The sequence below is a fragment of the Talpa europaea genome, assembly GCF_964194135.1.
Source record: "Talpa europaea genome assembly, chromosome: 4".
Classification (NCBI taxonomy): domain Eukaryota; kingdom Metazoa; phylum Chordata; class Mammalia; order Eulipotyphla; family Talpidae; genus Talpa; species Talpa europaea.
The window spans coordinates 126,043,244-126,071,096 of record NC_140070.1 but is presented as its reverse complement, the minus strand read 5'-3'; the positions used below and the strand labels follow the sequence as shown (position 1 = coordinate 126,071,096).

Sequence of the window (27,853 nt, the reverse complement as noted above, 5' to 3'; positions counted from 1 at the left end):
GGTCTGACTTACACTATTATGTCACCAGATTTTAAGATAGTAACTGGCATATAATAGGTATTAAATATATATGTATGGGGAAAAAGAAAAAGGAAAATATGAATGAATGGTGAAAAGAAATATGTTTACAAGTTAAACCTCTGAACAGACTTTCAAGAGAACCATTGTGATCATATGATGTTGGCTAAGCCTCAATTAGAGCATAAGTTAGGTGCTCTGTGGTTGGTCTGGATCATAACCACCGAGGTTATTATTTCTGCAAATAAAAGCACTGTAAGTTCCAAACATTCATAAACAAATCTGTAAATTAGACATTCTGTTCTCTGGATGAGAGCACTAATTCTCCAGAGTTATCTAGTGCTATAGTGTATCTGCAACCCTTTCATCTCAGATGTCTAAACTGATTCTCAAGATAACTTTGAAGTCATTAACCCAAATAAATCAAAGTATATTTACTTAGCACACATGTTCTAAGACTTGTACTGGGTATTGGGAAGCCAAAGGAAAAAAGTTATGATTTCTGTTCCCAGTAGTTTACAGAAAAGATCCTAACCCTCTTTTGCACAAAAACACACAATGACTTGCCTGAGGTCTCACAGCTGTGAGTAATGCCTCCCTTGTGAAACTACTAGAGGCTCCATTGTATAGGTTAGGCACAAGAAAAGGTTAAGATGAAAGTAGACCCTTCTATGTTTGTTTTTTTTAAAAAAAAAAGATTTATTTTTTTTATGCATACAAGAACTGGGGTATAGCAGGGAGCGAGAGGATTCGCCAGAGGCAGAGTGGGGAACAGAACAGGCAGATCTACTGAAGTACATGGCTGAGGGGAGCAGTGGGCGAGACAGGTGAGGTCTGTTGCACCTTGTAGGTCACCTCCCTGCCTGGGGATCGAACTCGTGCTACAATGGCTGTGGACAGCTTCATAGTGCTGTGACTTAACCACTTGCGCCACCATGAAGGCCCCCACGTTTGGTTCTTTTTAAGACTTCTTAAAGATATTCTATTCACCTATTTGTGTTTTATGATAGACTTAAAAGAATTCCTATTTTACTTGATACATGTGCAGAAGGGCTTAGGCATGTTGTCAATTGTTTATACTGAATCCTTGGAGGGTAAGACCTGTGTGGAGAATCCTCATGGCACCAGGTCAAACAAACCCAGCTTCTCTCCTTTCTTCAGGCCTGTGAGGCACTAGCACGGCACAGGAAAGCACAGAAATAGCCCTGAAGCTGGTTCTCCATCACCGAGCCATAGGGCCTTGCAGCATAATGGGCTCAGCTGCTTAAATAGCCTTGTTTTCCTGTGACCATCTGCCTGGACCAGATAATGCAATTAATTACATGACAAGATTGCATTAGAAAACTGCACTGAGGGCTCTTGGTGATGTGGCAGGCCTTGCTGAGGGCCCAGGGAGGAGTTGTCCAAAGCTGTCTGGGGCCAAAGCCATTAAAGAGGGGCCACAGCAGCCCACTAAGTCTTTGGGACTCTAAGGCTCCTGTTCACAGAGATGGAGCTGCCTAGCTGACTCAGAAGACCTATCCTTCCAAAGGACTGCAGAACAGAGGATTCTCTTAGCTCCAAGATATGGAGTAGGGTAAGGAAGAGATGAGTCATGAATGGAAGGGCAGTTGGTAGAAAAGAGAGGAGGGGAGAGCTTGACTAGCTTGTGGCATGGAAAGTAGCTGATGCTGCCATAACCCTGTCTCTCAACATGTTGGTTTCCCTTGATACTGCCTTGACACCAGGACAAAGAAAGCATAGAAGCCTCAGGAGCCACTGGACCAGCTTCAATTCCCCCTGTGTGACTCATGCTAATTATTAAACTTCTTGGATCTCAATTTCTTCATCTATGAGGAAGATATCAAAATATTTATCTGATATTTTATATAGAATAAAGTGAGACTCTATTCATTCATTCCATAAATATTTATTGAATGCCCAGGGATGTTTCCAGGCACTAATGATCAGCTAGTATGAAACAGACAAAAAACCCTAAAATCCCTGCCTTCACGGAACTTACACTGTCTCATTCCACCCAGTACAATAACACATAGCAGTCCATGATTTATCAGATATTGATGAGACTCTTGGGAAAAAATAAGGCAGACAAAAAGCAGCTCACAATTTTTAAATAGGGGTGTAATAGAAGGCCTTGCTGAAAAAATAATACCTGAACAAAGGCCTGACAGAGACCATGCATGCAATAGTACCTGCATGTGCCTGCTCAGAATAGGTATGTGACTTCCATATTATCACTATTACCACAGTTGTTTAAAGTATTGTTCACATTCTTCTTATTTTTCTGGATAAAGAATGGCTAATATAACACAAGTAGAAACAACTCAAAACATTAATATTAATATCACCAACAATTATGATAATAATAACTACCTCAACCAAGATTTGATGAATGGGTTACTATTCAACAAGGTCTGAGTTCAGAACCTGACTTCAGGAGAATAAATTTTCTAACTCTTGGTTGTAGGAGAAATTCTCTTAAAATGCTATTGGTTTTGGGCCTCCCCTGGTGGCACAGCGGTTGAGCGCTGGGCTGCAAGGCTGCCTGCAGCCTCTGCAGCGCCAGTTCGCTCCCCGGCTGCCGGCGAGGGTCCCACAAAAAAAAAAAAAAGCTATTGGTTTTTAGATTTTAAAAGGTAGTAATCAAGCTTGTATGCTGCAGATAACTAATTGTATATTTCTTTCTATTTCAGTTAATTCCTTTTTCAGAAGTTTCCAAAACTAAAATAAAAAGATAATTTGAGGTATTCTAAAGTTGGGTCAACAAATTCTAATTTATATCTGATACTATTTTGTGTGACTTGGGGAGATCACTTCAACCTTTTGGACCTTTAGTTTACACTTTACTGTTTGTAAAATAAAGTAACTAGACCTCCCCTGGTGGCGCAGGCGGGTGAGTGTAGCACTGTGAAGCTGTCTGCAGCCTCTGTGGCACGGGTTCCATCATGGCCTGTCGGGGAACAACCCACATGGTGCAGCAGACCTCTCCTGTCTCACCTGCTTCTCCCCTCAGCAGTGTGTTTCAGTCAGTCTGCCTGTTCTGTTCCCCACTCTGTCTCTGGAGAATCCTCTCATCCTCCGCACATCTGACCTGTACCCCATTCTTGTATGCATGAACATATAAATCTTTAAAAACAAAAAAGAAAATAAAGTAACTAGATGGTTAGCTAGGATCCCTTATTAATTTTTTTTTTTTTTAAGGAACTCTCATTTGCTATTGGTAGGAATGTAAATTGGTGCAGCCTCTATGGAAAACAATGTGGAGATTCCTTAAAAAAAACAAAAATAGCAATATTGTATTATCTAGCAATACCACTGAAAGGCATTTATCTGAAGACTATTAAAACATTAATATGAAAGGATTTATGCATGCCTATGTTCATAGCAGCATTATTCAAAATAGCCAAGATGTGGAATTAACCTAAATGCCCATTGTCAGACACCTAGATAAAGAAATTGTGGTATACACACACACACACACACACTCACACACTCAATGGAATACTACTAGCTATTAAAAAAGATGAAAGAGTGTCTTTTTTGGAAAACACAGATGGATGTTTATGCTAAGTGAAGTAAGTCAGAAAGGGAAAGACAATTACAGATGATTTCATTCATTTGCAAAATATAAATAATGACAGAAAACAAACTGAAAAATACAAAAAAATAACTCTAAGACTCTGAGAGGACTAGAGAGGAGGGAGGTGAGAATGGAATGGGAAGGTAATACCATAGTGGATTGGCCCTGGAGCTTTGGTGGAAGGAAAGGGAAACATGTGAATATGTCAAGGTGTGAAGTTGGACACCCCAAATTATACAATTTTGTAAATGAATGGCAAGTCAATAAAATATGATTATGAGTTCTTTTCTTTGACTAGTATGAATTACTTACTCAATGGAGACAATGACAGCATTCAATTCCTCAGCCATTGTTGTACATAGTTCATCATAGTACCTGATTTCTAAAAGAGATAAAGGAGCAATCACTATAAAATAGGTTATTTAACACTTCTCACTACTAAATTCCTAACTGGATTTTTTTAGACTTGGAATTAAGCTACCAATAATAAGAGTTTTAATAAAAAGCAAATGAGAGTTACATGCACAAATGCAAAAGTTAAATGTTATCAGATAAATGGAACTTCTCTGAAGCAACAGAAAAATCCATACTTTTGTACGTGCTTTTAACTAATAAAACATTTTATCTCATAATGGACTAGGTGCAATGCATCACATTAATTCTGATGTTGTAGCTTTTCATATGTGTATGCCTCTCCCAAATCACAACTAAGCAGTTACCTCCTTAGAACCATATATTTTTTCTCTTTTAACACTCTCATATGCTATGATTTAGAAAAGCCACCTATTTGCAGAACATGGCATTCTATTTAAACTAACACAAAACAAATGAAAATTTAGGAAGTCTTAGCAGTTCTTAGAAGGAGGGTCCAAAGTTTTACAGTGACAGAAGTAATTTTAATATGTAAAAATATAATACCTTAGTTGTTAAATTTTAATAAATTAAGAGCTCAAGTTTATCAACAGAAAGCCAAATATTATCTTACTTATAGGCTTCCCAAGGTAGTCTTAAAAGTAGAAATTGAATAACAACATAACCATCTGCATGCATTCCCTAGTCTAAGCTCTTCTGCTGGCAAGAATGATCAGTCAAAATTATGTGAAACTTCAAGTTAACTTTTATAATTCATACCATTCCTGGCATCTATACTTCCTGGTCTCCAGTGTAATGTCTTGCATGATGGCAACCTACTGCTACAGACTCAGTCTTTTCTAGGGTGGTGATTCAGTCCTTTATTTTAACTGCTCATCACCTAGCACACATTAGGGTGACCAAAGGTCCAGATTTAGTACGAAAGTCCTGAACCTCAAGAGACCCTTCAGTTCTGGGCAAACCTACATACTGAGTAAACATTTGTTGAAAATGTGAATAAATCAGCAAATAAAAGAGTAAATGATGAATAGGAAGTTAAATGAAACAATTACTACAAAATGTTATGCTTTTCAGTCTTAGCTGTATTAAAATATTTTAGTTGTCATTATCTTTAAACTTAGGGGATGCCAAAAGCCCTGGCTGAATATCAGGAAGTAGCTCCAGGGCAAAGGCTCTTACTTCCTCCTGGGGAGGATTTTCCCCTGGGAATCTTCTGTTGGCTGTCGGCCATTTTTTTCTTTTAAAGATTTATTCATTTATGCACATAAGAGTTGGGGTACAGGCCAGAGGTGTGTGTGTGGGAGGGGAGGGGGTGAGAGGATTCACCAGAGACAGAGTGGGGTAAAGAACAGGCAGATTGATCAAAGTACACTGCTGAGGGGAGCAGCTGGTGAGATGGGCGTGGTCTGCTGCACCATGTGTGTTGCTCCCTGGCCGGGGAGATTGAACTTGTGCTGCAGTGGCTGCGGACAGCTTCATAAGTTGCGTCTTAACCCCTTGTGCCACAGGGAGGCCCTGTCCACTATTTTGAATGTGTTCCACTCATGAATGTTATCAAAAGCTAACTAGAATTCTCTCAAACTTTGCAAATTAATTTTCTTTAAATGATGGCATGCATTTTAAATTTTCATCTTTGGTTTCAAAAGCAGATAAAATGTTGGTGAATTTACATGTGTTTACATGAATTTACATCCTTGTTCTATTTCATAGAAAGATGTCTTACAGCGCACTGACAAAAGAGCCACAGATAATTCCCTCATACTTAACCCAATGAAACTTTACATTGTTTTGGTGCAGAAAACAACCATTAGCAACTACACAGTTGATGATTTAGGTCCCAGGAAATATTTTTTAAAAGGTCTGCCTGAATTAACAACAAACAGGCAAAAAACTTTGGAGGGTAACCAAATAGTTAATCATCCAAAACAGGACCCTCTCAAGAGTAAAAAAGGAACACTAGGAATAACTGTGTAGGGACAATAGAGGTAATTGAGACTGTCCAAGAATCTAAGATAAAAGCTTCCCTCTCCTTACCCAATAAGAACACCAAGCTCAATCAATCACACATCTCTCCCACTGTCAATCATAACTTCAAACAACCTGCAGGTGAGCAAGACATACTTGCACTTGCCAAAGCCCAGCCTCCTCCATGGATATAAACAATGCTGCGTTTCAGTGGCTCTTCGGGTTTTGGAGAACCTTCAAACACTCTGACTTCCACGCCGTCAAAGTCAGTATCGGTCACCTTCACCTCAGCAGTCGACCACGCGCTTTTCTTGCCGAAAGAAACGATGATAAAATTCAGAGCAAGCAGGTGATGGCTCAGTCCCAGGTAGTGTATCAGGTTGCTCTGCAGGTTGGGGCAGAAGTGGGTATAAAGAGGAAGACCAGATATCAACTCTGTTTTACCAAAGAGAGCCACACCCACCACTTCTAGGTGTTTGAATTCTTACAACTGCCACTACATTTGAGGACTCACTGGGCTCTTAATACAACAACAAATTATATTTATCTTTCACTTTTGAGCTTACAAAATCTTTTCATACCAAGACTCTTTTAATCTCTTCTGAGAGGGACATGGGAACGGTATGATCTGTCTCATTTTAACCAGAAAGGCTTAGAAATCAAGTGAACTTGCTCATTTCAATGGATAAGTGATAGCTCTGGGATTCAAACCTAGAACCTGTGAATTCCAGGCTTCTGCCCTTAGCTTTTTTCCTGGCTCAGCATATTATAATTCCAACAACATACTACAAATGGAAGAATATTTTATTTTCATGCAAATAAAAGAAGATTTGAATTTACTGTTCTTTAAAGGTACTTTATAGTTTATAGATGTGTGTGTGTGTGTGTGTCTGATTCTTTTGATAGTGGAAGGCAAGAATGAGTGTGCAAAAGAAGAGTTAGTCAACTGTAGCCCTGAGCAAAAAGAGAAGAGACAAGTTGTCCACCCAGCAGAGCACCCCGCAGAAGTTAGTCCCCTTCCTACACACAAGCTCTTCCATTAAGTGCACATGGCAAATGACCTTCCTGCAAGAATTAATACCCATGTTTCAAAGGTACAGATTTGGAAGCAGTCTGGGAGCCAGTGACTTGTCAAACTTGAGAGCCCCAGAAATGTCAAAGAGTAATTGGATATTTTCTTGGCATTGGTGCATGAACTTAAAAAATCTCTCTCTCCAGGTGACTCTGAAACCTGGGAAGAGGAACAGCTGGAGAATAACACTGCCTTCTGTAGAATATGAAATATCTGTTGGTATCAATAGTTTATGTTCTTGATATGAAACAAATACATTTCTATGTACATACACATTCACAGGCATGTGCACACACATGCAGAGGGTTCTAGTCCAACTTAAGGTCTTTGGTGAATTGGGAAAAGGAAATTATCATTTGAGTTTTGTTGGAAAGTAGTAGTCTCTTGGGGGAATATTAAAACCTGCCAGTGCATAGCTGAGAGTCACTGTATTCATTAAGATTTACAGAATTCACACAATCTTTGCCAACTGCATTACCAGTTGAGAACACAGACAATACACAGACTCTGTTCTATTGCTTACAAGACAAGTAGTTTGATGGGCATGAAATGATAAAATATGAACAAAGAAATGGAAGTTGAGACTGTTACTTTCTGGACTTTTTTTTTTAGGTAAAGAATGTATTGAGTATTTACAAGCTATAAGAGTTTCTTCATCTATAGGAAAAATATAAGTGAATTGTCTTTACAAAACAGATAAGAGGTGATTATCTTACAGATTATTTCTCTTACTCAAGATGGATCCATCTTGAGTTTCCTTTATGTACTCTATCCTTGAACATAAGGATAAAGATAAAGTACAGACTTGACTTTATTGCCCATACTGTGCCAGAACACCTTTGCTGTGTTAGCTTATGATCACTTGCATTAACAGAGTTTCTCAACAGCTACTGGCATTGTTTACAGTACTGGCCAGAAGTGCTGACTGGAAAATGGGCAGTTTACTTATATAGAAAAAAAGCAGCAGTAAAAAAAGGGTGGATGGGTTATTTTAATACCCAGGAAGGTGTTAAAATTGTGCTATTGTTTGGAATGGTACTGATAAGTTAGAAAATGAAAACTAGTTCTTGTACAGAAAATACTAAGTGTGTTCCATAATTTGAAAATGAAGATAATCTGTCATCTGTCATAAGCCACTTATTATTAATAATAGTTAATCATTGCTTGACTACCTATAGTGCTAGGGTAGGTTGTTGAATTGTGACTATAATCCTGTGAGGTTGGTACTATTATACTCTTGTAAAGAGGAGAAAAGGGAAGGTTAGAAACTAAGTAACCACCTCTGAAGCTGATTCCTGAAATTATGAGGGAGCTGAAGGAAACAGAATGGCCCAAGATGTTGGTTTAGTCTAGTGTGGACCTAGGAAGCTGTTCTGAGTCCTAGCCAGTATGGGATAATATTCACAGGTCTATGTGCTATTGTGTGGCCTGATAAAATTGTATCATCAAACTATTTTCTCCAATGTCTACTGTTTCCCTTGGTTCTTCTCACTACTCCCTTACAGCATGACTGCCCAGCAAATAAAGTCAGTAGTTAAGTCTTTCTGTAGTTGTTACTTCAGGAAAAGGATGTGCTAACAAATAGCAAAGAAACAGGGGTATCTTCTTGCTTTTGATTTCTAAAAACCTCTATCCTCTGGAGAATTAAAAAAAAGGACATTAAATTAGAAGCTTGCTTAAAGAATAAGAAATATCTTAGAATAGAAAATGATTCTCCAAGCTAGCTAATAGGAAAAGAGAGAAGAAAGTATTGGAGAGGAAATGAAGAATGTATGGATTGAAATCTGATATCCAGTGAAAAACGAACGCTGGAACAGACACACCCAGAGGTGGCTATGGAATCTCAGAGTGGTCGAGTGTGCCCCATGAGCTGACAGGAGCTTGGACAGAGGCAAGCTCCTTGGGAAGAGTGACTGCAGGGATGACTTCCCAGAGTTCCCCAGGCTCCAGTTGGTACAGGAGCAGCAGAATAATTCCACATGCCCATAAGGCATAAAGGTGGCAAGAGGTGTGTGAGTGTCTTGCAGGTAGATCTGGGACAATCTGTCTGTTATCCAGACTCTAATTTGTTCCCATGGGCCCAACAGGAATAGAGAGAACATTAATGGACAGGGAGGCATCTTACAGATTGGAGTAAATAATATCCCAGGGCAACTTGTAGGGGCCAAACACCAAAGACCACATGGAATAATGATGTGAGCTGAAGATAGAATGCAGATGGCCCCCCACTCTCTTTATGCCTGCACATTGTATAAGACCCTCCAAAACCTAAAAGCAAATATAACAGGGGAGGATGGGTACCTAATTCTTTGGGATTAAGTTCGACCTAAAGAATAAAGGTGTAAAATGTAGCTCAAGTTATATTTCTTGTCTCTTTGAGTTTGTAATATATGATTCAGATCCACCCAAGAAACATGCTTGAATTAATTTTCCTGAAACGTAATTAACTAGAAAATGCCAGGCACACAAAGCAGCAGGCCAACTGTTAAAAACCCACAGGTTGGGAGCTAGTCTGGGCAGCTGCAGTGCCTGGGGCAGTGTTAAAGGTCTTAAAAGCTTGCCTCCATAACCTTTCCAGGATGAAGGAGGGGAATTTTGCTTCAGGAGACAGAAGGGATAAGGGTCTCATTACACCTTAGTGGAAAAGGACACAGCAAAAAAGGTAGACCCCTGGCTCCCTACTTAAGTCTTATGGCCCAAGATCAGAGGACAAGCAAAAAATCAAAGGAAGTCAAGTGTAAACTATACTCCACTATATATATGTTAGTTGTTTATGTTTGTAAATGAATTTGTTCTCTGTTAATTCATTCAGCATATAAATTAGAGAATATATTCTATGGGGAGGCAAACTTAAGCAGGAGAAAGACAATCTTCTGGAATCCAGGAAAATAGAAAAGAAGAAGGATTTGTAAATAAATAGTTGATGTTAGTTAGTGATACAAGATTAGTATCAAAAGCCTAGCTAGAGGGATGTACAAGCTCAAGGAAGAAAGAAATTATTTCTGTCTAGAGATGAAATCCAGTGAGACAATTCACCTGAATTGTGCCTAAATGGAAAAGAAAGCTTGGGTAGCAAGGAAAGGGGTCAGAAATAAAGACATAAAAGTGTTGGGCAAGTGTAATTCAAATGCCTATGGAAAGTTAAAGTAATTAAGTGTGGGAGCAGGGGAATTTGGCAGTGAAAGGCTCAAACTAAGAGACACGTTTAGCAATGAAGTCAATAGACACTAGAGCCAAAGTGCCTGAGTGAAAAGCCCGGCCCCCCGCCCCACACTTACCAGATGTGCTTAGCTTTATCCAGAAAGAAACTAGTCACCAGAAAGTTATTAAGCCTCTCTGTGCCTCGAATACCCATCTAACAAACAGGAATAATGATTGTGAAGTTTAAAAAAAGTAAAAGCACCTAGGACAACACCTGGCATATATTATGTCTTATATGGGCTGGTTATTGTTATTATTATACCTCTGACCCATTCTTCATGCAATAAAGCATTGCAATAGAGCATTGCCTGAAGATTCACAGACCCAGAGACAGTCCAATGTTTCCAGGGAAGCTGACTCATTTTTTTCCCAAGATTGTCATCTGTTATTGGGACCACATTGATAACCACGTTATGAAATGACTACAAGTTAAAAAGATAGAAATAATTCTCTCTACAAAGATCATTTGTATGCTTATGTCAAAGAGGGAGGGGAAGCTTAGGAAAAGCCACAGCCCGCTGATACTCCATTCACATAAATAACTTAGATGTGGTCAAATTTCACCACGAACCAATCGCATTAAATACTTAGAACATCTACTGTAACTCACTACCTGTTTCATTTCTCCTATTCAAAGGTTTGTATTTTACATTAGTGCTTCTCCAACTTTGCCAGTAAAGGCTCATTTCTCTTGTTAAACTGCTTTTTAATTCACCTTTCCAGATCCTGCTCCACTCCTACCTATTATAGAAAAAAAAAATCATGGAATATTTAACTGCATGAAAATTTATGGTCATATTTTTAAGCATTATAAAGTTTTAGTGTACTTTTAAATGCAGATTTAGTTTTTTTATTGGCACACAAATTACATGACTTATGCTTAAGACTACTGAGATTCACTAATGCAGACTTTTGCTGTACAAAAAATCTCATGTTTATTTATATCAAGAAACTACCATGGGGCCTCCCTGGTGGTGCAAGGGGTTAAGGCTCAGCATTATCAAGCTATTGACAGACACTACAGCATGAGTTTGATTCAGGCCAAGGAGCTAACCCACATGGCACAGGAGACCTCTCCTGTCTCACCTGCTGCTCCCCTCAGCAGTGTATTTCAGTCAATCTGCCTATTTTGATCCCCAATCTGTGTCTGTGTGCCTATTCTGATCCCCAATCTGTGTCCTGTCTCACCCCTTGCACCTCTAGCCTACACCCCCATTCTTGTATGCATAAATAAATAAATCTTTAAAAAAAAAACTACCAACAGTCATATTACTATAATTCAATAAGCATTAAATAGGCATCTATTCTATGTCAAGACTTCAGTACACGTTACAAAAATACAAAGCTGGGTAAAAGATGAACTGAGAAATTAGTAGATAAGAATTTAAATCTTGTCTGCTCCCTGAATTTCCCCCTCTCCTTAAACTTCCACAGTTCTCTGAACTTTCTCTGAGACTCTAACTTTTAGGAGAGCTCCTATGATTTTAAAGCATTGATTCAGATTATTTTTATTTATAAACCAAACAAAACATGCTTGCAAACCAAATCTGGACTAAGGGATACCAGTTGGAACTTCTGACCTTTGCTGTGAAAGTTAACTCAGTCTGAATAAAGGTAGAGCTAGAAAAAAGGTGGTAGATTAAATGTCCTTAACTGTAGAACTTATGTGACAATGGTGGAATGTCAAAGAGACCTTTAAATAGGTCCAAGCAGCAGAGAGCAAATGCAGGGCCAGAGAATCAAGGAGGTCAGGCTGGAGGAAAAGCTCAGAGATAATTGCTAGCAATTCAATCAACAGTAACATCCAGGAGCAACAGCAAAGAGACCAGGCATAGAGTCAAGGAAATAGACATGGGCAGGTTAGAAAGAAAAATCTAAAGGGAGAAATTTAGAAAGTGACAAGAGGAAAACTAAGAATGAATCACAATACAATATGGAAATCAAATTTGAAAAAGGGTTTTTAAAAAACTGAAATTTTGGTAATTTAAGCAAGTAGGGATTGAAAATGGCCAAATACATAAAAAGGAAGTTATTACTAGCAGCCAAGAAAAATTTTAGGCACTTCACAGGAGGAAAGAGGGGCTAGGTGGGAATTGAATTTTTTCAATATCTATCATTGTTGTTTTACTATGTGCAAGATAGCTCAGCTCTGCACTCTGATTATTGCTCCCTTAAGATGTTTAGTGGCTATATCAACCTTTTGGCCATGTCAGGGTCTACCCATGCCTTCCATTACAGTCTACTGAGAATTCCAACTTTTTTTAAAAAAAAAGATTTATTTATGCATACAAGAACTGGGATACTGGCCAGAGGTGCCGGGATGGGGAATTGGTGGGGGGGGGGGGGGGGGGTTGGTTTGAGAGGATTCACCACAGACAGAGTGGGGAACAGAACAAGCAGATCAACTGAAATATACTGCTGAGAGGAGTAGCAGGCAAGACAGGAGAGGTCTGCTGTGCCATGTGGGTAGCTCCCTGGTCAGGGATCGAACTCGTGCTGCAGTGGCTGCAGACAGCTTCATAGGTTGCATCTTAACCCCTTGCGCCACCAGGGAGGCTCCAGAATTCCGACATTAAAGTTTGCTCAGGCCAAGTGGTAAATGTGGTCAGGTGAAGTGATATTCAGAAATTGTGTTACCATATCAGTCTTCCTCTATCAATTATATGAAATTGATCTATTTCCAAGTTATATGTTCAGGTATAGAACACTGGTTAAGAGTATATCCTAGGAAGCCAGACAGCCTGGATTCAAATTTCATTTTTACCACTTATTGGCTATGTGTTTTAGTTAATATTCCTGTGTTTTAATTTTTTCAGCTGTAAAATGAAAATAGAACTGTTTGGAAGATTAAATGAGCTCACATATAGAAAACACTTAGAACAGTGCCTGACACATATTAAACTATATCACTGTTTTCATTATGATCACCAACTAATAATTAATAATATAAAAGTGGTATTTCCTTTTATAGTTCATAGCAAACTTGTCAATATTTATGTCTAGCAAATTAATTAAGACTAACTTGAGTACTTTGGAAATACCATCTTGTAAATCTGAGATATCATAAAGTTCTCCAAAAACTCTAAATGATTTTTAGTTCTATTCATATAATAAATAGGAAATAGTTGTAATATATAACAATATTTAATATATATAATAAATATAATAATATAACTACTTTAGAGAACTTGTAGAAAGAAAAAGTATTCTAAATATCAAAGATTAGCATTGACTAGCATCAAAATCCTAAAAAAATTACAGGTCAACTGGAAAGAAAAAATTATTTATAAACACATTTCAGAGATTGGAGAGGAGAGAGATACATAAATGGTTGGCCACGAAGCTACTGGAAAGGCCATCCTCAAAAAAACAAATAAGCAAACAAATAGAGAGATTTGGAAACAATACTGAATGCCCAGTCCAGAAAAAAAAGGGCATAGTTGTCTTACAACCATAAAAGATCATGTAGCTGTGATAACAGACATTTTCTTGCAAGGCTGATTCCCTTCCAACATATTCTATGAGCACATGTCACATGTTACACAATTTAGCCAGTTGGGCAATGTTCCACCTCTGGAGAATAACTGGACAGATTCCCCACCACTAGAGGGAGGTTGAGAGAAAAGCTGGAATGGCAGCACAACATGAGAGAGTTAGATCTTTGTGGTTTATGCTGTAATCACATCATGTGTTAACAAAACAAATCCCACCTCCTATCATTGAGTTATTGTTATAATTTAATGCATTATAGCAGGCACCAGTATATCTATTTTATTCATTTCATCCAATGATTCTCAAAGCCGGTAACATATTAGAAACACCTGGTGGCTTTTAAAAATTACCAAATGCTGGTAATTTTTATATCCTATACCTATTTAATAATCATATTTGATATTTAGTGTGACCTTAGGCATGGGTATTTTTTCCCCCACTCTCCAGGTGGATTTGATGTGTATCATGATTGAGAGTCTCTAAGTAAATCAAGACAACTTTCATTCAAGCAACATTTGCTAAGTGCCTGTTTGGCCATGAACTGGTCTACACACTGGGGGTACAAGGATGTACAAAGCATAAGCATATTTCTGAGGAACATACAAGTGTGCCAACATCCCAGACACAACAGATGATCATCATATGATACTTCAAAAAATAGAGATATAGGGACTCCTTGATGGTGCAAAGGGTTAAGCACAGCACTATGAAGTTCTCCGCAGCCTCTGGAGCATGGGATTGCCACCAGGCTGGGGAGCTATCCACATGGGGCAGCAGACCTCTCCTGACTCCCCCTCTGCTCCCCTCAGCAGTGTATTTCAGTTGATCTTCCTGTTCTGTTCCCCACTCTGTCTCTGGTGAATTCTCTCACCCTCCACACCTCTGACCTATACCCCAGTTCTTGTATGCATAAGTAAATAAATCTTTTTTAAAAAAATAGAGATATATAACTTAGAGTACAAGGACATATAACCCAGACTGGGTGAGAAGAGACAGGCTGTCTGAAGACATTATCGACTGAGGTGAGAATTTTAATAAATGATCAGTAGGCTGGAGAAAGAGAGAAGGGTCTGGAAACAAAGATGTTTATGATTGAGGGGCAAATGTTCAACACTTCTCCTGCCATCCATGCTTTGCTTTAGAAGTGTTCAACAGTTCCCTCCTCCCATAACGACGGGAAGGCATCAAAGTCCCCTTTCCTATCCCACCAGGTTACAAGGATAAAAAACAGTCCTTCACTTGCTAGGGACTGTATCGCTAATCTAACTCAACTCTGATGAAAGGGCGGGACAGTCTAACAAGATTTCTGGAAGGCTTTGGATCATATGGTAAATTCCACCAGAGATTTGTTCAGGGATAGCAGGAATTGTAAAGTTGAATAAAATAAAAAATTAAAATCTTGGGAACCCCATCATTTAAACAGACAGTGGGCAGAAGAGGAAGGCCAATCATTAAAAGATTATAGCATCCCACCCCCTAAAATAAGGAGGAATCAATTCTTAGTGTGGCAAGGGAAACAAAAGACTGGTGAAGTGAAGGAAAAGAGTTTCAAAAATGTGCAAGTTAATGTTAAATGCCTGCAGTGAGGTGTCACTAGTGTTGACAGTGGGCCTGGGGTCTTTGGTGAGCCACATAAGGGCAGTTTTTTTTAGAGCTAGGAAGCTGAAAGCCAGATTGTAATGGGTAGTCAGATGAGTGAGAATGAAGAAATAAAGGTGGTGAATGTACTTGGACACTTTGACTGTTTGTAGAGATAAGGAAAACAGTAGGATGATAGCCCAAAGAAAGAGTAAGGAAAACCTGTTTGCTTTTTTTTAAGATAAGAGATCATTGAGTAGGGCCTCCCCGGTGGCGCAGCGGTTGAGCGCTGGGTTGCGAAGCTGCCCACGGCCTCTGCGGTGCCGGTTCGATCCCCAGCAGCTCCCCGGCCACCAGAGGAGGGTCCCACATGGCGCACAGACCTCTCCTGCCGCCCGCTGCTCCCCTCAGCAGTGTACTTCGGTCCTTCTGCCTGCTCTGCTCCCTGCTCTGGCTCTGGTGAATTCTCTCACCCTCCCGCGCTTCTGACTGTACCCAGTGCATGTATAAACAAAAAACAAACAAATAAATAAAACATGCCTCTATTTAAAAAAAAAAAGAGATCATTGAGTATGCTTCTGGTGAAAAGAACCTATGAATAAGGAGAGACGATGGTTACAGAGGAAAAAAAATGAATGAATTGAGACCATGGAAGATGTGGACGAGATGGGATCTGTAAAGATGGAAGGGTTGGTCTTGGGAGAGGCTCTAACAGGTCAGTTTATTAGAAATAAGGAGAAAAGTTGAGCGCATTACCTGTAAATAGAACTGATTTCTGTTGAGACCAGTTCTGTTTTTAGCCTACAGAAGACAGTGACTTTTAAAGACTGTCCTTTTTGAAAGAAACCCATTACAATCTGGCTTCCAGTCCTGAGACTGACAAAGCTGTCATTATAAGGTTCACCAATGACCCTACAACCCACTGCCAATGCCAGTGACCTACTTTGCCTCTCTGCAAAGTAGGCATTTGACAACTTGATTTCTTGAAACTTTCTTCCCGCTTAATTTCTCTAGTCCCTTTTTTTTCTCTTGCCATGCTAATAATTCCTCCTCTTTCTATTTTCTCTTTATTTTTTGCAAGGGGGGAATTCTTGTTTTTCTTCTTTCTTCTTCTGCCCACTGACACTTGAACTGATAGTTTTTCAATATTCTATTTTTTTTTATTCCACTTTATAATACCTGCTTTCCCTGACCAAATGTACAAACCATGCCACAGTGCCTGGCAAATAGGAAATGTGTACTAGCTCCCTGTTTAATTGACAGCTAAGACCTCATTTCATATGCTGGTAGCTTCTACTTCTGAAACTCCAGTACTAGATCTGCCTTCTTCAATTCTAGAATCTACTCTTCAAAGCAAACAAGTTCTACTCTCCCTTCTCCACACTCAACTCAGTAACTCACTCCATTAAATTTTCAATGACCTCACCACAAATCTAACTTCCAAGCTAGAAACCTGGATATTTTCTTCAGTTCCTTCTTTTTCTCATATGATAGTCAATCAATCAACTCATGTCAAATCCAATATTTTATGAAACTAATTCTACTCCCACTTCCACTGCTGCCTTGATTAGATGCTCCTCTATGTCCTATATTGTCTAACTTGAATTCTAGACAATTCTTTCTTTCTCCATAATCTTCTCATACTGCTGACACAATTTTTACCCGAAAAGTTTGATCACATTACCTGGCCACTTAAAAATTTCCATCGACTTCTAATTCCCTGTAAAAAAAAAACCCTGAACTTGTCATTCCAGTCTGGTCCCACTCTACATTCCTCCCCACCTGTTTTCCAGTTCTTAGAGCCAATGGTACTTAAGCATAACTTGCACATTTTTTTTTCTATACCTGTCATTCTCTTTGTCAATGCTGGAACTAACTCTTGCCAGGTCACCAACATCAACTAGTAAATTTAAAAGTCAGTTGACATCAGGTAAGCAGGCTGAAATTGGCCTTGGTGCAAGTATTTTTACATCATGGAAATCAGCAATCACACAAATCAGAGTTTCCCTGAACTCCAGTCCCCTGAGAGCCCACCACTGTCCCTACATCTTCTCTTTCCTTATGCTTTGAGAAGTCCATTAGGGTGTGGACTATGAAGTCAGTTCGAGCCCAGCTCTGGCACTTACTAGTGGAATGACTCTGGGCAAATTACCAAACCTCCCTTGGCCTCATTTTCTTTATCTATAAAAATCTAAGTTCTCTGGGTGCCAGCTTTCCAAGGAAAAAAAAGTACAAGGAATAGATCCACATTACCTATTGTCCCCTCTCTCCAATGGCCCTGAATTAGCAGGAGCTTTCTTAGGCTTTTGGTAGAAAATTAGATCCCTCCCCATCCAGATCCCTTCCATCAGCAGTGGAAGTAGGCATGGCACAAAAGTTTTCTCTTCATATAACAAAACACTGTGCAGTGCAAATAGAATGATATAACACTGGGTTCTTGGATGAGATTTCGATATTACAAAATTTCAAATTTGTAATCCAGGGATTTCATTGCAAGCTACAAAGCAAATCTGAAGTCAATCTCTCTCCACTCAATAACAAGGTAACCTACAGCAAAGAAAAGAAAGAGCTCACAGAGGGATGCAGCTCCCTAACAACACCACCTAAAGCCTTCAGTTTGTTCTCTTATACCCAGGGGTGCAATTCAATCTGCTAGGGCTCTAAAAGGACAAGTTTCTTTCCAGATCCTAAACTTTCTTGTTTACTTTTTACTATCACACAGAACACACATAGTCTCCAGATGTCAAGGTATTTGCTTTGTTCCAAAAGTTGCTTATATTTTATTAGATTAAGCCTGTGGGAGTAATAGCTCACACGTATTGACATTCTGCTTTCTGCAGGTCATGGTTCTCAGCGTGGAGGCATCTCAGACTAAGAATGCCGCCCAAAGTCATAGAGCCAGGATGTGCGGAGCTCTGGCCCTGTCCACTCTGGGCTGAGCAGGCATGGTACTTATGACAGTAAGTACCCCTTCCCCTTTCCTCCAGTTCTTCCTGAGCAGCACATTTCTCCCTCAAGCCTTCTCTGCTTACCCCTCTTTGTTTGGTCTTGTTTTTCGCTCACTCTCCTTAGCTTCCATAGAGATGTGCATGACAGTTGAACTGAGATTTAAACAAATTAATTTGGGTTTTTTTTTTTTTTTAAAAAAAAGGTTTATTTATTTATGCTGGGGTACAGGCCAGAGGTATGTGTATGGGAGGTGGGGTGAGAGGATTCACCAGAGACAGAGTGGGAGCAGAACAGGCAGATTGACTGAAGTACACTGCTGAGGGGAGCAGCGGGCGAGTCAGGAGAGGTCTGCCTCGCCATGTGGGTTGCTCCCTGGCCGTCCGGGGATAGAACTCGTGCTGCAGAGGCTGCAGATTGCTTCATAGTGTGGTGCTTAACCCCTTGTGCCATCAGGGAGGCCCTAATTTGGGTTCTTTTTCACTCACATCTCTGTTGCCTACAATAGCAATAACTAGATTATGAGTTCTTTGGGACCAAGCCTGAATCTCGGGGGTCAAAGTTTTTTCCAGTGCACCATGTACATCTGGTCATAAACAAATGTACTTCTGAGGATACTCAAGCTGCTAAATGATTCCCATGATTGCCAGGACAAGCAGCATTTGTTTTCATTTGAGTGCTGCAAACAGCAGCTGACGAAAGGCAGCACAAAATAATTAAATGCCTCAATAAAACCTCCCAAACTTCTTTCCATTACTTGGCAATTCAGAACTTGCCCACTCACGTTCTCTGCCTGACTTCACAAGTGTGTTACTCAGGAGACCCTAGAACGTGGGCTAATCTTCTTCCTGATGTAAAGAACAGGAAACAGCAAATTAGACATAACCTGTGGGAATGGTTTCTTAAATGGCACTAAACCAAAGTATAGAAAGCAAATCGTTTTTACGGCTATCTAGAGATATCTGAAGAACCAGATCCAGATGATGATTATAATAAATTAAGAGACTCCTTTGTACACATTCAGTTGGTGATTACAATAAATTAATTCATGCTATACAAATTATATAATAAATTATCATAATACTCTTTTGTATAATGCTTTATGGTTTATGACTATTGGAACTTTCACTTGCTTGAATTGCACAAGTACTTATAAAACAGGAAAAGCAGGTATTCTACTCATTTTATGCAAATTTGAGGGTTAGAGAAGTTAAATGCCTTGCCTGGGTTCATAAAGCTCCAAGTGACAAAGCAAATACTGGGGCCCAAAAGTCCAAGTGACTCTCCCATCACTCTGAATGGGATTACTCGGCTCTCAGAAGAAAATCGCTAACCAAATCATTGTTGAAAGCTGAGCCTCTACTATCACACAGATTTTGAGCACTTAAGAGTGAAAGGTTTAAAATCAGGGTGGGGAAGGGAAGTAGGTCATGAAATGTATCCTAAACTCTACCCTACTGGCAGCATATTCTCTCTGCCAGCAGATCTGCTGGGTTGGTTAGCAGGACCAGTTTGCCTACATCAATTGTGCTTCAGAAAACTGGCATCAGTGCATAAGCCAATGGCTCTCCAACAACTAGAATCCCTAAAGCTAGCAGTTTCAAGTAACACAGTTCAGTGACTCTTAGACCCAAGGTATTAGGAGGCTGGAGGGCCTACCACTAGTCCCAGAGACTCAAGAATGTGCACAGCTTCATAGGAGAGGATCTAGACTCTCTATCACAGGAGATTGTACATCTCCCTCAGGAGAGCCTTCTTTTTGTAACAGATCCAGGAAATTAAAACAATTTACTTTTCACATTTAGTTGAGATCCACAAATAATCTCACCTGTCTAATATCTAACATTAAGTTTAAATTAAAATCTCTATAAAACAGATAACTATTTGGCCTCCCCGGTGGTGCAGGCGGTTGAGTGCAGTGCTGTGAAGCTGTCTGCAGCCTCTGCAGCACCGGTTCAAGAATCCTACATGGCACAGCAGACGTCTCCTGACTCACCTGCTGCTCCCCTCAGTAGTGTATTTCTTCAGTCTGCCTGTTCTGTTCCCTGCTCTGTTTCTGGTGAATTCTCTCACCCTCCTGCTTATTTGGCCTGTGCCCCAGTTATTGTATAAACAAATAAATAAAATCTTAAAAAAAAAAGCCAACCTGGGACAATAATCTTTAAAAACAAAACAAAACAAAACAAAAAAAAACCCAGATAACTATTTACTCTCCTTCAGTAAATTTATAGGTTAGATATCACACCACAAGGAAAAGGTCTATCCTTTTCATTTATCAAATATTTGAGTTTGTAATGTGCAGCAGGTGCCAAAACAGGGACAAGCTGACTGTGAAGGCAGGTATATGCACTGTAATGCAGTAGTGTAGTAAGTACCATGGCTACTGTTAAAAAGAATGTAGTAAGGGACCTCTCTGGTGGCACAAGGGGTTAAGATGCAGCACTACAAAGCTATCTGCAGCCACTGAAGCACAAGTTTGATCCCCAGGCAGGGAGCCAACCCACATGGCACAGCAGGTCTCTCCTGTCTTTCCTGCTGCTCCCTTCAACAGTGTATTTCAGTAGATCTGTCTGTTCTGCTTCCATCTCTATTTCTGGTGAATCCTCTCACCCTTCACATCTCTGGCCTGCATCTGCTCTTGTACACATAAATAAATAAATCATAAAAAAATATATAGTAGGCCCAAAATGGAGTCACTTATGCTAAGCCCCACATGAGCAACCTATAACTGTGGTTTCAATATTGGTTAGGTATGGTTGGACTAGAAATGTGGGTGGAACTCTATTTGCAGTGAGGGGCCTACTGATTATTGAAAGCTTTCAAGGGAACTGTACAACCTAGAATTATAATGAATTACAGTAGGAATTACGGTAGGAATGTTACATTTAAGAAGTCCACTTAAAAGCAAGTGTTCCCAAATTAAAGAGAAGGGATACCTATTTTAATTGGTATACAAAAACTTCAAAATTTCAGCATAGCTTCATTAAAAAGATTTGATGCAAACACCTGCACCCCTATGTTTATAGCAGCACTGTTTACAATAGCTAAGCTTTGGAAACAACCCAAATGCCCAAAAATAGATGACTGGATCAAGAAGATGTGGTACATATATACCATGGAATATTACTCAGCATTCAAAAAAGATAAACACATGCAATTTGCTGCAACATGGATGGCGCTGGAAGGGATCATGCTCAGCGAAATAAGCCAAAAAGAAAAAGAAAAATACCGGATGGTCTCACTCATAGCAGGAATCTAGAAAACTTAAATAAGGGACCAGGAAAATGAATAACTATAAGAAAGTGAAAATCAAAATCAACAAAAAACTATGAACCAGAGACACTTTTAGGGGGGCGGGGGCGGGAGGGGAGGGATTGGGGTCAGAATGGGGGGCTGCAATTGTATGGGGAATATAACAATAAAATTTATAAAAAAAAAAAATCTAAGTAAATTGACTAGTCAAGAAATATCTAAAGGAAAGATTAATGGAACTGGATAAATGAAATATTTATGTAGTTTTGGTTTTACCTCTAAAAAGCAAAGGTGAGGCACAAATGAACTTCCCAGGGTAATAGGTAATTTTTTTTGGGGGGGGAACCCTGAATTGCAGTAAACTGTTATTGAATTTCAGACATCAAAAATTTTGATAGGAATATTTGTTTCTAATAAAAATATATTTTAGATGTTTAAAAAAAAAAAAAAAAAGATTTGATGCAAAGTCTGATAAAAAATGGAAGCTATGGGCCTCCCAGGTGGTGCAGCGGTTGAGCGCTGGGTTCCAAAGCTGCCCGCAGCCTACGCAGCGCCAGTTCGATCCCAGGCTGCTCCCCGGCCACTGGAGGAGGGTCCCACATGGCGCGCAGACCTCTCCTGCCACCCGCTGCTCCCCTCAGCAGTGTACTTCGGTCCTTCTGCCTGCTCTGCTCCCCGCTCTGTCTCTGGTGAATTCTCTCACCCTCCCATGTTTCTGACTGTACCGTGTTTGTATGAATAAATAAATAAATAAATCTTTAAAAAAAAAAAGGAAGCTATAAGACATACCTAAAACAGAAGGTTTTTATAAGGTTTCTGTTAATGTCAGTCCGTATATTTTAAGTATTTCATAGATGTATGATAATCAATCTTTTACCCTTAGATGTTATTTCCAAAATTAATTTATTAAAAACTCTATTAGTTGACTTAAAAACAAGCACTTAAAATAAATTTAGTGTTCCTGAAACTCTCAGAAATACAGACATTATCCAACTGTTTTTCAAGTTAACATGATTTAGGATTAATCTTTAGTAAATAAAAACTAGTATAAATTCATTGATTTAATTGAAATAGGCATACTTCAGAATTACCAGCATTAAATACAATAAGGAAACATGATTTTTATTATATGTGGCTTTACTAGTAAAATAAGTTCATATTGTGTCTTATAAGATTTGTCAGCAAGAAAAGTAACTTGGGATAATGACTGACTTTGTCTAACTTCTACTGAAGTTTTTGTAGGTAATCTAAAAGTAATTATTAAGAACAAGTAAATGAGGGCCTCCCCTGGTGGCGCAGCAGTTGAGCGCTGGCCTGCGAAGCTACCTGCAGCCTCTGTAGCACTGGTTCAATCCCCGGCCACTGGCGAGGGTCCCACATGGCGCGCCTGCTGCTCCCCTCAGCAGTGTACTTCGTCAGTCTGCCTTTCTGTTCCCTACTCTGGCTCTGGTGAATTCTCTCATCCTCCGATGCTTCTGACTGTACCCAGTGCTTGTATAAATAAATAAATCTTAAAAAAAAAAAAACACTTTAGGGCCTCCCCGGTGGCGCAGAGGTTGAGCGCTGGGTTGCGAAGCTGTCTGCAGCCTCCGCGGCGCAGGTTCGATCCCCGGCTGCTCCCCGGCCAACGGAGGAGGGTCCCACATGGTGCGCAGACCTCTCCTGCCGCCCGCTGCTCCCCTCAGCAGTGTACTTCGGTCCTTCTGCCTGCTCTGCTCCCTGCTCTGGCTCTGGTGAATTCTCTCACCCTCCCACGCTTCTGACTGTACCCAGTGTATGTATAAACAAAGCAAACAAATAAATAAAAACATGCCTCTATTAAAAAAAATAAAAAAATATAGTCCGATTATTTAAAAAAAAACACTTTAAAAGAACAAGTAAATGAAATAGATGTGGGTCAGATAAAAGTTTACAGGAGAATTTTTCAACAACAGTGCTTTTTGGTAAATAATAATGAATCCAAAGAGATGAATAAACAAAATACTATTCAGTCATCAAAAAAGATAAACTCATGCCATTGCGGCAACATAGATGGAGCTGAAAAGGATTATGCTAAGTGAAATAAGTCAAAAGGAAAAGATAAATATCTGATGGTTTCACTTATATGCAGAAACAAAGAGTTAGACAAGGAGAAACCTTGAAAACTGACCACAGATCTGAAACATCCAGAGGACAGGAGGAGGGGGAGGGGGAGGGAGAGTGAGGAGTTAAAACAGGAGAGAAAAGGGCCTTCCTGGTGGCCCAGGCAGCTGAGTGCAGCTCTGTGAAGCTGTCCGCAGCCTCTGCAGTGCCAGTTCAATCCCTGCCAGCCATGGAGATGCCCACATGGTGCAGCAGACCTCTCCTGTCTCGCCCACTGCTCCCCTCAGCAGTGTATTTCGTTAGTCTGCCTGTTCTGTTCCCCGCTCTGTCTCTGGTGACTCCTCACCCTCCTGCACATCTGGCCTGTACCCTGGTTCTTATATAAATAAATCAGTAAATCTTTATAAAAAATAAATAAATAAAACAGGAGAGAAAAGAGCACAATGAGCTATGACTCAGGCTATCAGAAGAGGGGTATGGAGGAGTATGGAGGAGTGGAAGCCAAGGGGAGAAGGTGTTCTAGTAGAGAATTGCTGGGGTTTTGGTGTTAGAGTAGTGAAATAACATACATTTGTACCCCTGCACCCCTAAGATATATACTGTGATGTAAAGTCACATTACCTTCATTTTTAAAAGTTTCCAAAATCTTTGTTATTTAAAACTTAAAGTTTGCTAAGTTAGTTAAATAAGAGGTTAAGTCAAATTCATTGACTATGTAGATCATTTTACAAACAAGACAATGCCAAAAAATTAAATACTGAACAGAGATTTACCTACTCTACCTACTTTCCTATTGTTGCTGAATGGGTATCGGAGAGGGTGGTTTTTATGTCCCAGTGACTGAGGAATAATCACTGGCACACTGGACTGAAGATTAGCAAGCTCAGGTTTATTGCAAGAGAGACTCCTGACAGCAGGAAGGGGTCCAAGGGAGGAACCCAGGGTTAGGGTGCTGTGTTCATTTTTATAGGGCTTCTGAGGAATTTCCACCCCTTTCAAAAGCTCCTGGGGGCTTTCTCCTTTTGGGGGGTATTTTTCCACTGCTCCCTGCCCCTCCACTGCCTTACTTTGTCTCCTTGGCCCCTTCTTCACACACAGAGGTGTGAGGTGACCACACGCACTGTTCTTTTTCTACACCTCTCTTGTGGCTGCCAGCTCATGCCTGCCAGCTTTGTGTCTGTTGGCCTTTGCCCACAAGCCCCCTGCTCCTTCATTATTACCTAGGAAACAAATGATATTTGGATCTACTAGTAAACATGTTTTATGCAACATTGGGAAATTTATCATGAGGAAGAATACACCATATTAATACACAATATTAAAAATGAATTAACATTTGTAATTCAGCCAATCCACAGAATGCTTATGTTACAGAAAGTTCACAACACTTCTTAGTTTTTTCCCTAGAAATTAAGGTTTTTGGAAGGTTATCAATGCTAATCTACACAACTGAAACTACTAGAAATAATAAAGGAAACATCTCCCTATGCAAGGAAAGTAAGATATTTGTTGAGGGAAAGGAAAATAATTCTGTCCTAAAGTGAGGGTGGTTATTTCAGAATAGGAAGAGGGAAAAAACAAACAAACAACAACTTAGGACAAAATCTAAATGTATAGAAGAAAACTATTAGAAGGCTTAGGAAAAAGAACCTTGAGAAAGGAATTTTATATGTGATCAATCTGGGTAAGATGGGAAAAACTGCTATAAGGTTTTTTTAAATAAGCGTTAATATTAACAGTATCCTTATATAAAACTGAACCTTACTTTTCTTTCATTTGCTAAAAGGACAACTTTTTTTTTTCTAGTTTGGCCTGCCTTTTTATTTATTTATTTATTTATTTATTTATTTATTTATTTATTTATGCATTTAGGAGCTGAGGTGTAGGCCAGAGTGGGGGAGGGTGAAAGGACTCACCAGAGACAGAGTGGGGAGCAGAACAGACAGATCCACTGAAATACACGCTGAGGGGAGCAGAAGGAGATATAGGAGAGGTCTGCTGAGCCATGTGGGTTATCCCTCTGGTGGCCAGGGGAGCTCATGCTGCAGTGGCCAGCAACAGCTAGATAGCATTTTCTTTAACCCCTGCACCACCAGGGAGGCCCTGTGGTCTGCTTTTGATAACACATTGTTAAAGGCTTTACCTTACCTTTTAAGTAATCTGCTTGAAACATATTTACTGAATTTTATCAAAAGTTTCCTATACTTCCTGTTGACCTCATTAGGTCTTTGATTTCTTAATAGGGTCTTTTCTATTAAATGAGCTATGATTTTTACAATATGTAACTTTCTACATTTCCTGGGATGTCTTTGTCACTTTGATTAAATAGATAACTAGTTGCTGAGTCACAGTGACCTATGATTCTATTTCACCAAGTAACTTAAAATCTTTTGAACATTTTTTGACACATTTCTCAAAAATCAAATTCTAAATAAAGTGCTTTGAGAAAGATAGTAAATTAGTATGGTTTATTTGATATGTTAAATCACATGAGAAGTATTGTCAAATAAGTAATATGTCTCTATGTTACTTGTACGTGTATTTATTATAAATGTTCCAGAAATTATATAAAAATTCTAGAAATCTGAAGTATCCTTGTATAATATTATCAGTCAAAATTCCAGTTATTATCTTAAAATTGTGTCACAGAAATAAGCAAACTTCTTCATTAATTGCATTGTAATGAATTTTTTTTAAGATTTATTTTTATTTATACAAGAGCTGGGATACAGGCTAGATGTGCGAGAGGGTGAGAGGATTAACCAGAGACAGAGTGAGGAACAGAACAGGCAGATTGAGGAAATACACTGTTGAGGGGAGCAGCGGGAGAGACAGGAGAGGTCTGCCACGCCATGTGGGACCCTCGTCAGTCAGCTGGGATCAAACCCGTGCTCTGCAGAGGCTGTGGACAGCTTCACAGGAATGCGCTCAACTGCCTGCGCTCAACTGCCTGCCTAACCCAGCATTGTAATGAATTCTAATCAGATCTTTAGCCATGCTATTTTTTAAGTCTTTTGTCATTTATAGCAGTTACTGTTTTACTCTGATGCTTTTACAAATGTGTCTCACCTTCAGAGACATTCATGAAAAGGAATCCAAAGTATCTAGGATATAGGTTTCAACTAACTTTAAAATCATAAAACTAATTTGAGTAATAATATCTAGAACTAATGGGTAAATTGGACACACGCAGAACAAGTATTAACATGAGGCTGAATGGAGGAAAATGATCATAATTTTTGTTATTTTGGGATTAAAACATTATTGGTTCCTTAATGTTTTGTTTTCCACATTTGGGGAAACTTTTCTCCAAAACTATAACTTATAGCAATTTGATAAAGCATACTTTTGCAAAGATGAAATACTTTTTCTCCTTATCTTTTATGGCAATATAGTTATTTGCATAAGTTCAACAAGAATCTCTTCTGCTTGTAACAGAACATAATTGCAAACATTGGTTATATTACCAAGGTTTTAACAAGAATGTTATATTTGTGAAAGAAATTTATCTAAACTTTATGTATGCAGGTAAAATCTGATGGCAAGACCTTGGTTTGGTTCCAGGGCTGCAACAGACTTTTAAGACTTCAATCTGAAATACCTAATAAAAAGTTTAATCAAATCAATCTTAAAAAGAGCTCCACTTATGTTAACAATTAAGCCAAGTTTTATGCAAACTAGTTTCCCTATGATTATCTTTGATTAAATAAATATGATTAGAGAGAGAAAAATATTCGTATCTTTATCTTATATATTAGATTCTATTCTTGACTAACCTTTGTCTAGTTTTTGAGGTTTTATTATAAACTTACAGACTGGACTAGATCTTTAATTTTTCTAGTTTCCCTAAATATCTAACTATAGTTCTCCAAACGAATGTTTCCAATTTTCTCCCACTTCTCTGGGGAATCACTGAGAGAATCTTCTTAGAAGGGACTATACTGCAATAGTTTCTCCTCACTACCCAGACAATAGCCGAACTTCAGAGATTTAAGCCTTGATTATATGGCTCACAGCAGAAGAAAGTGCCACCTGACATGTGGTTCAGGCAAACACTAGAGACCCCCAAATCAAATTGGTGAGGCAGGGAAGTTAGCTGACACCCAAGATGCCAGGTCAACATTTTGTACTTTAACTAAATACAAATTCTTTTATTTTCTTTATTCTAGCATTGGCCTGGAAAGATAAAGCTCTATCTCCTAGGCCATTGCTAAGGGGAGATAACTTGCTAACCCTGGGGGTGTACTTCCATGTCTGTGGTTAATAACCTCAAATTTGGGTAACATTGTATCTAC

At 39.2% G+C, this 27,853-nt stretch overlaps 1 protein-coding gene across 2 annotated transcripts in view; it reads right to left on the bottom strand.

Moving 5' to 3' along the window:
* NCEH1 (neutral cholesterol ester hydrolase 1) overlaps nt 1-27,853 on the bottom strand; it is a gene marked incomplete at its 5' end in the record, with an annotated part of 59,860 nt that overhangs the window by 10,844 nt on the left and 21,163 nt on the right. Inside the window, 2 exons of one of the 2 annotated variants that reach the window (XM_084231934.1) lie at nt 3,911-3,980; nt 6,092-6,320. In XM_084231934.1, the coding sequence (XP_084088060.1) occupies nt 3,911-3,980; nt 6,092-6,320 (299 nt within the window). Of the gene's footprint in view, nt 1-3,910; nt 3,981-6,070; nt 6,321-27,853 lie in introns of both variants that reach the window. The other variant, XM_084231935.1, reaches the window with a different exon arrangement.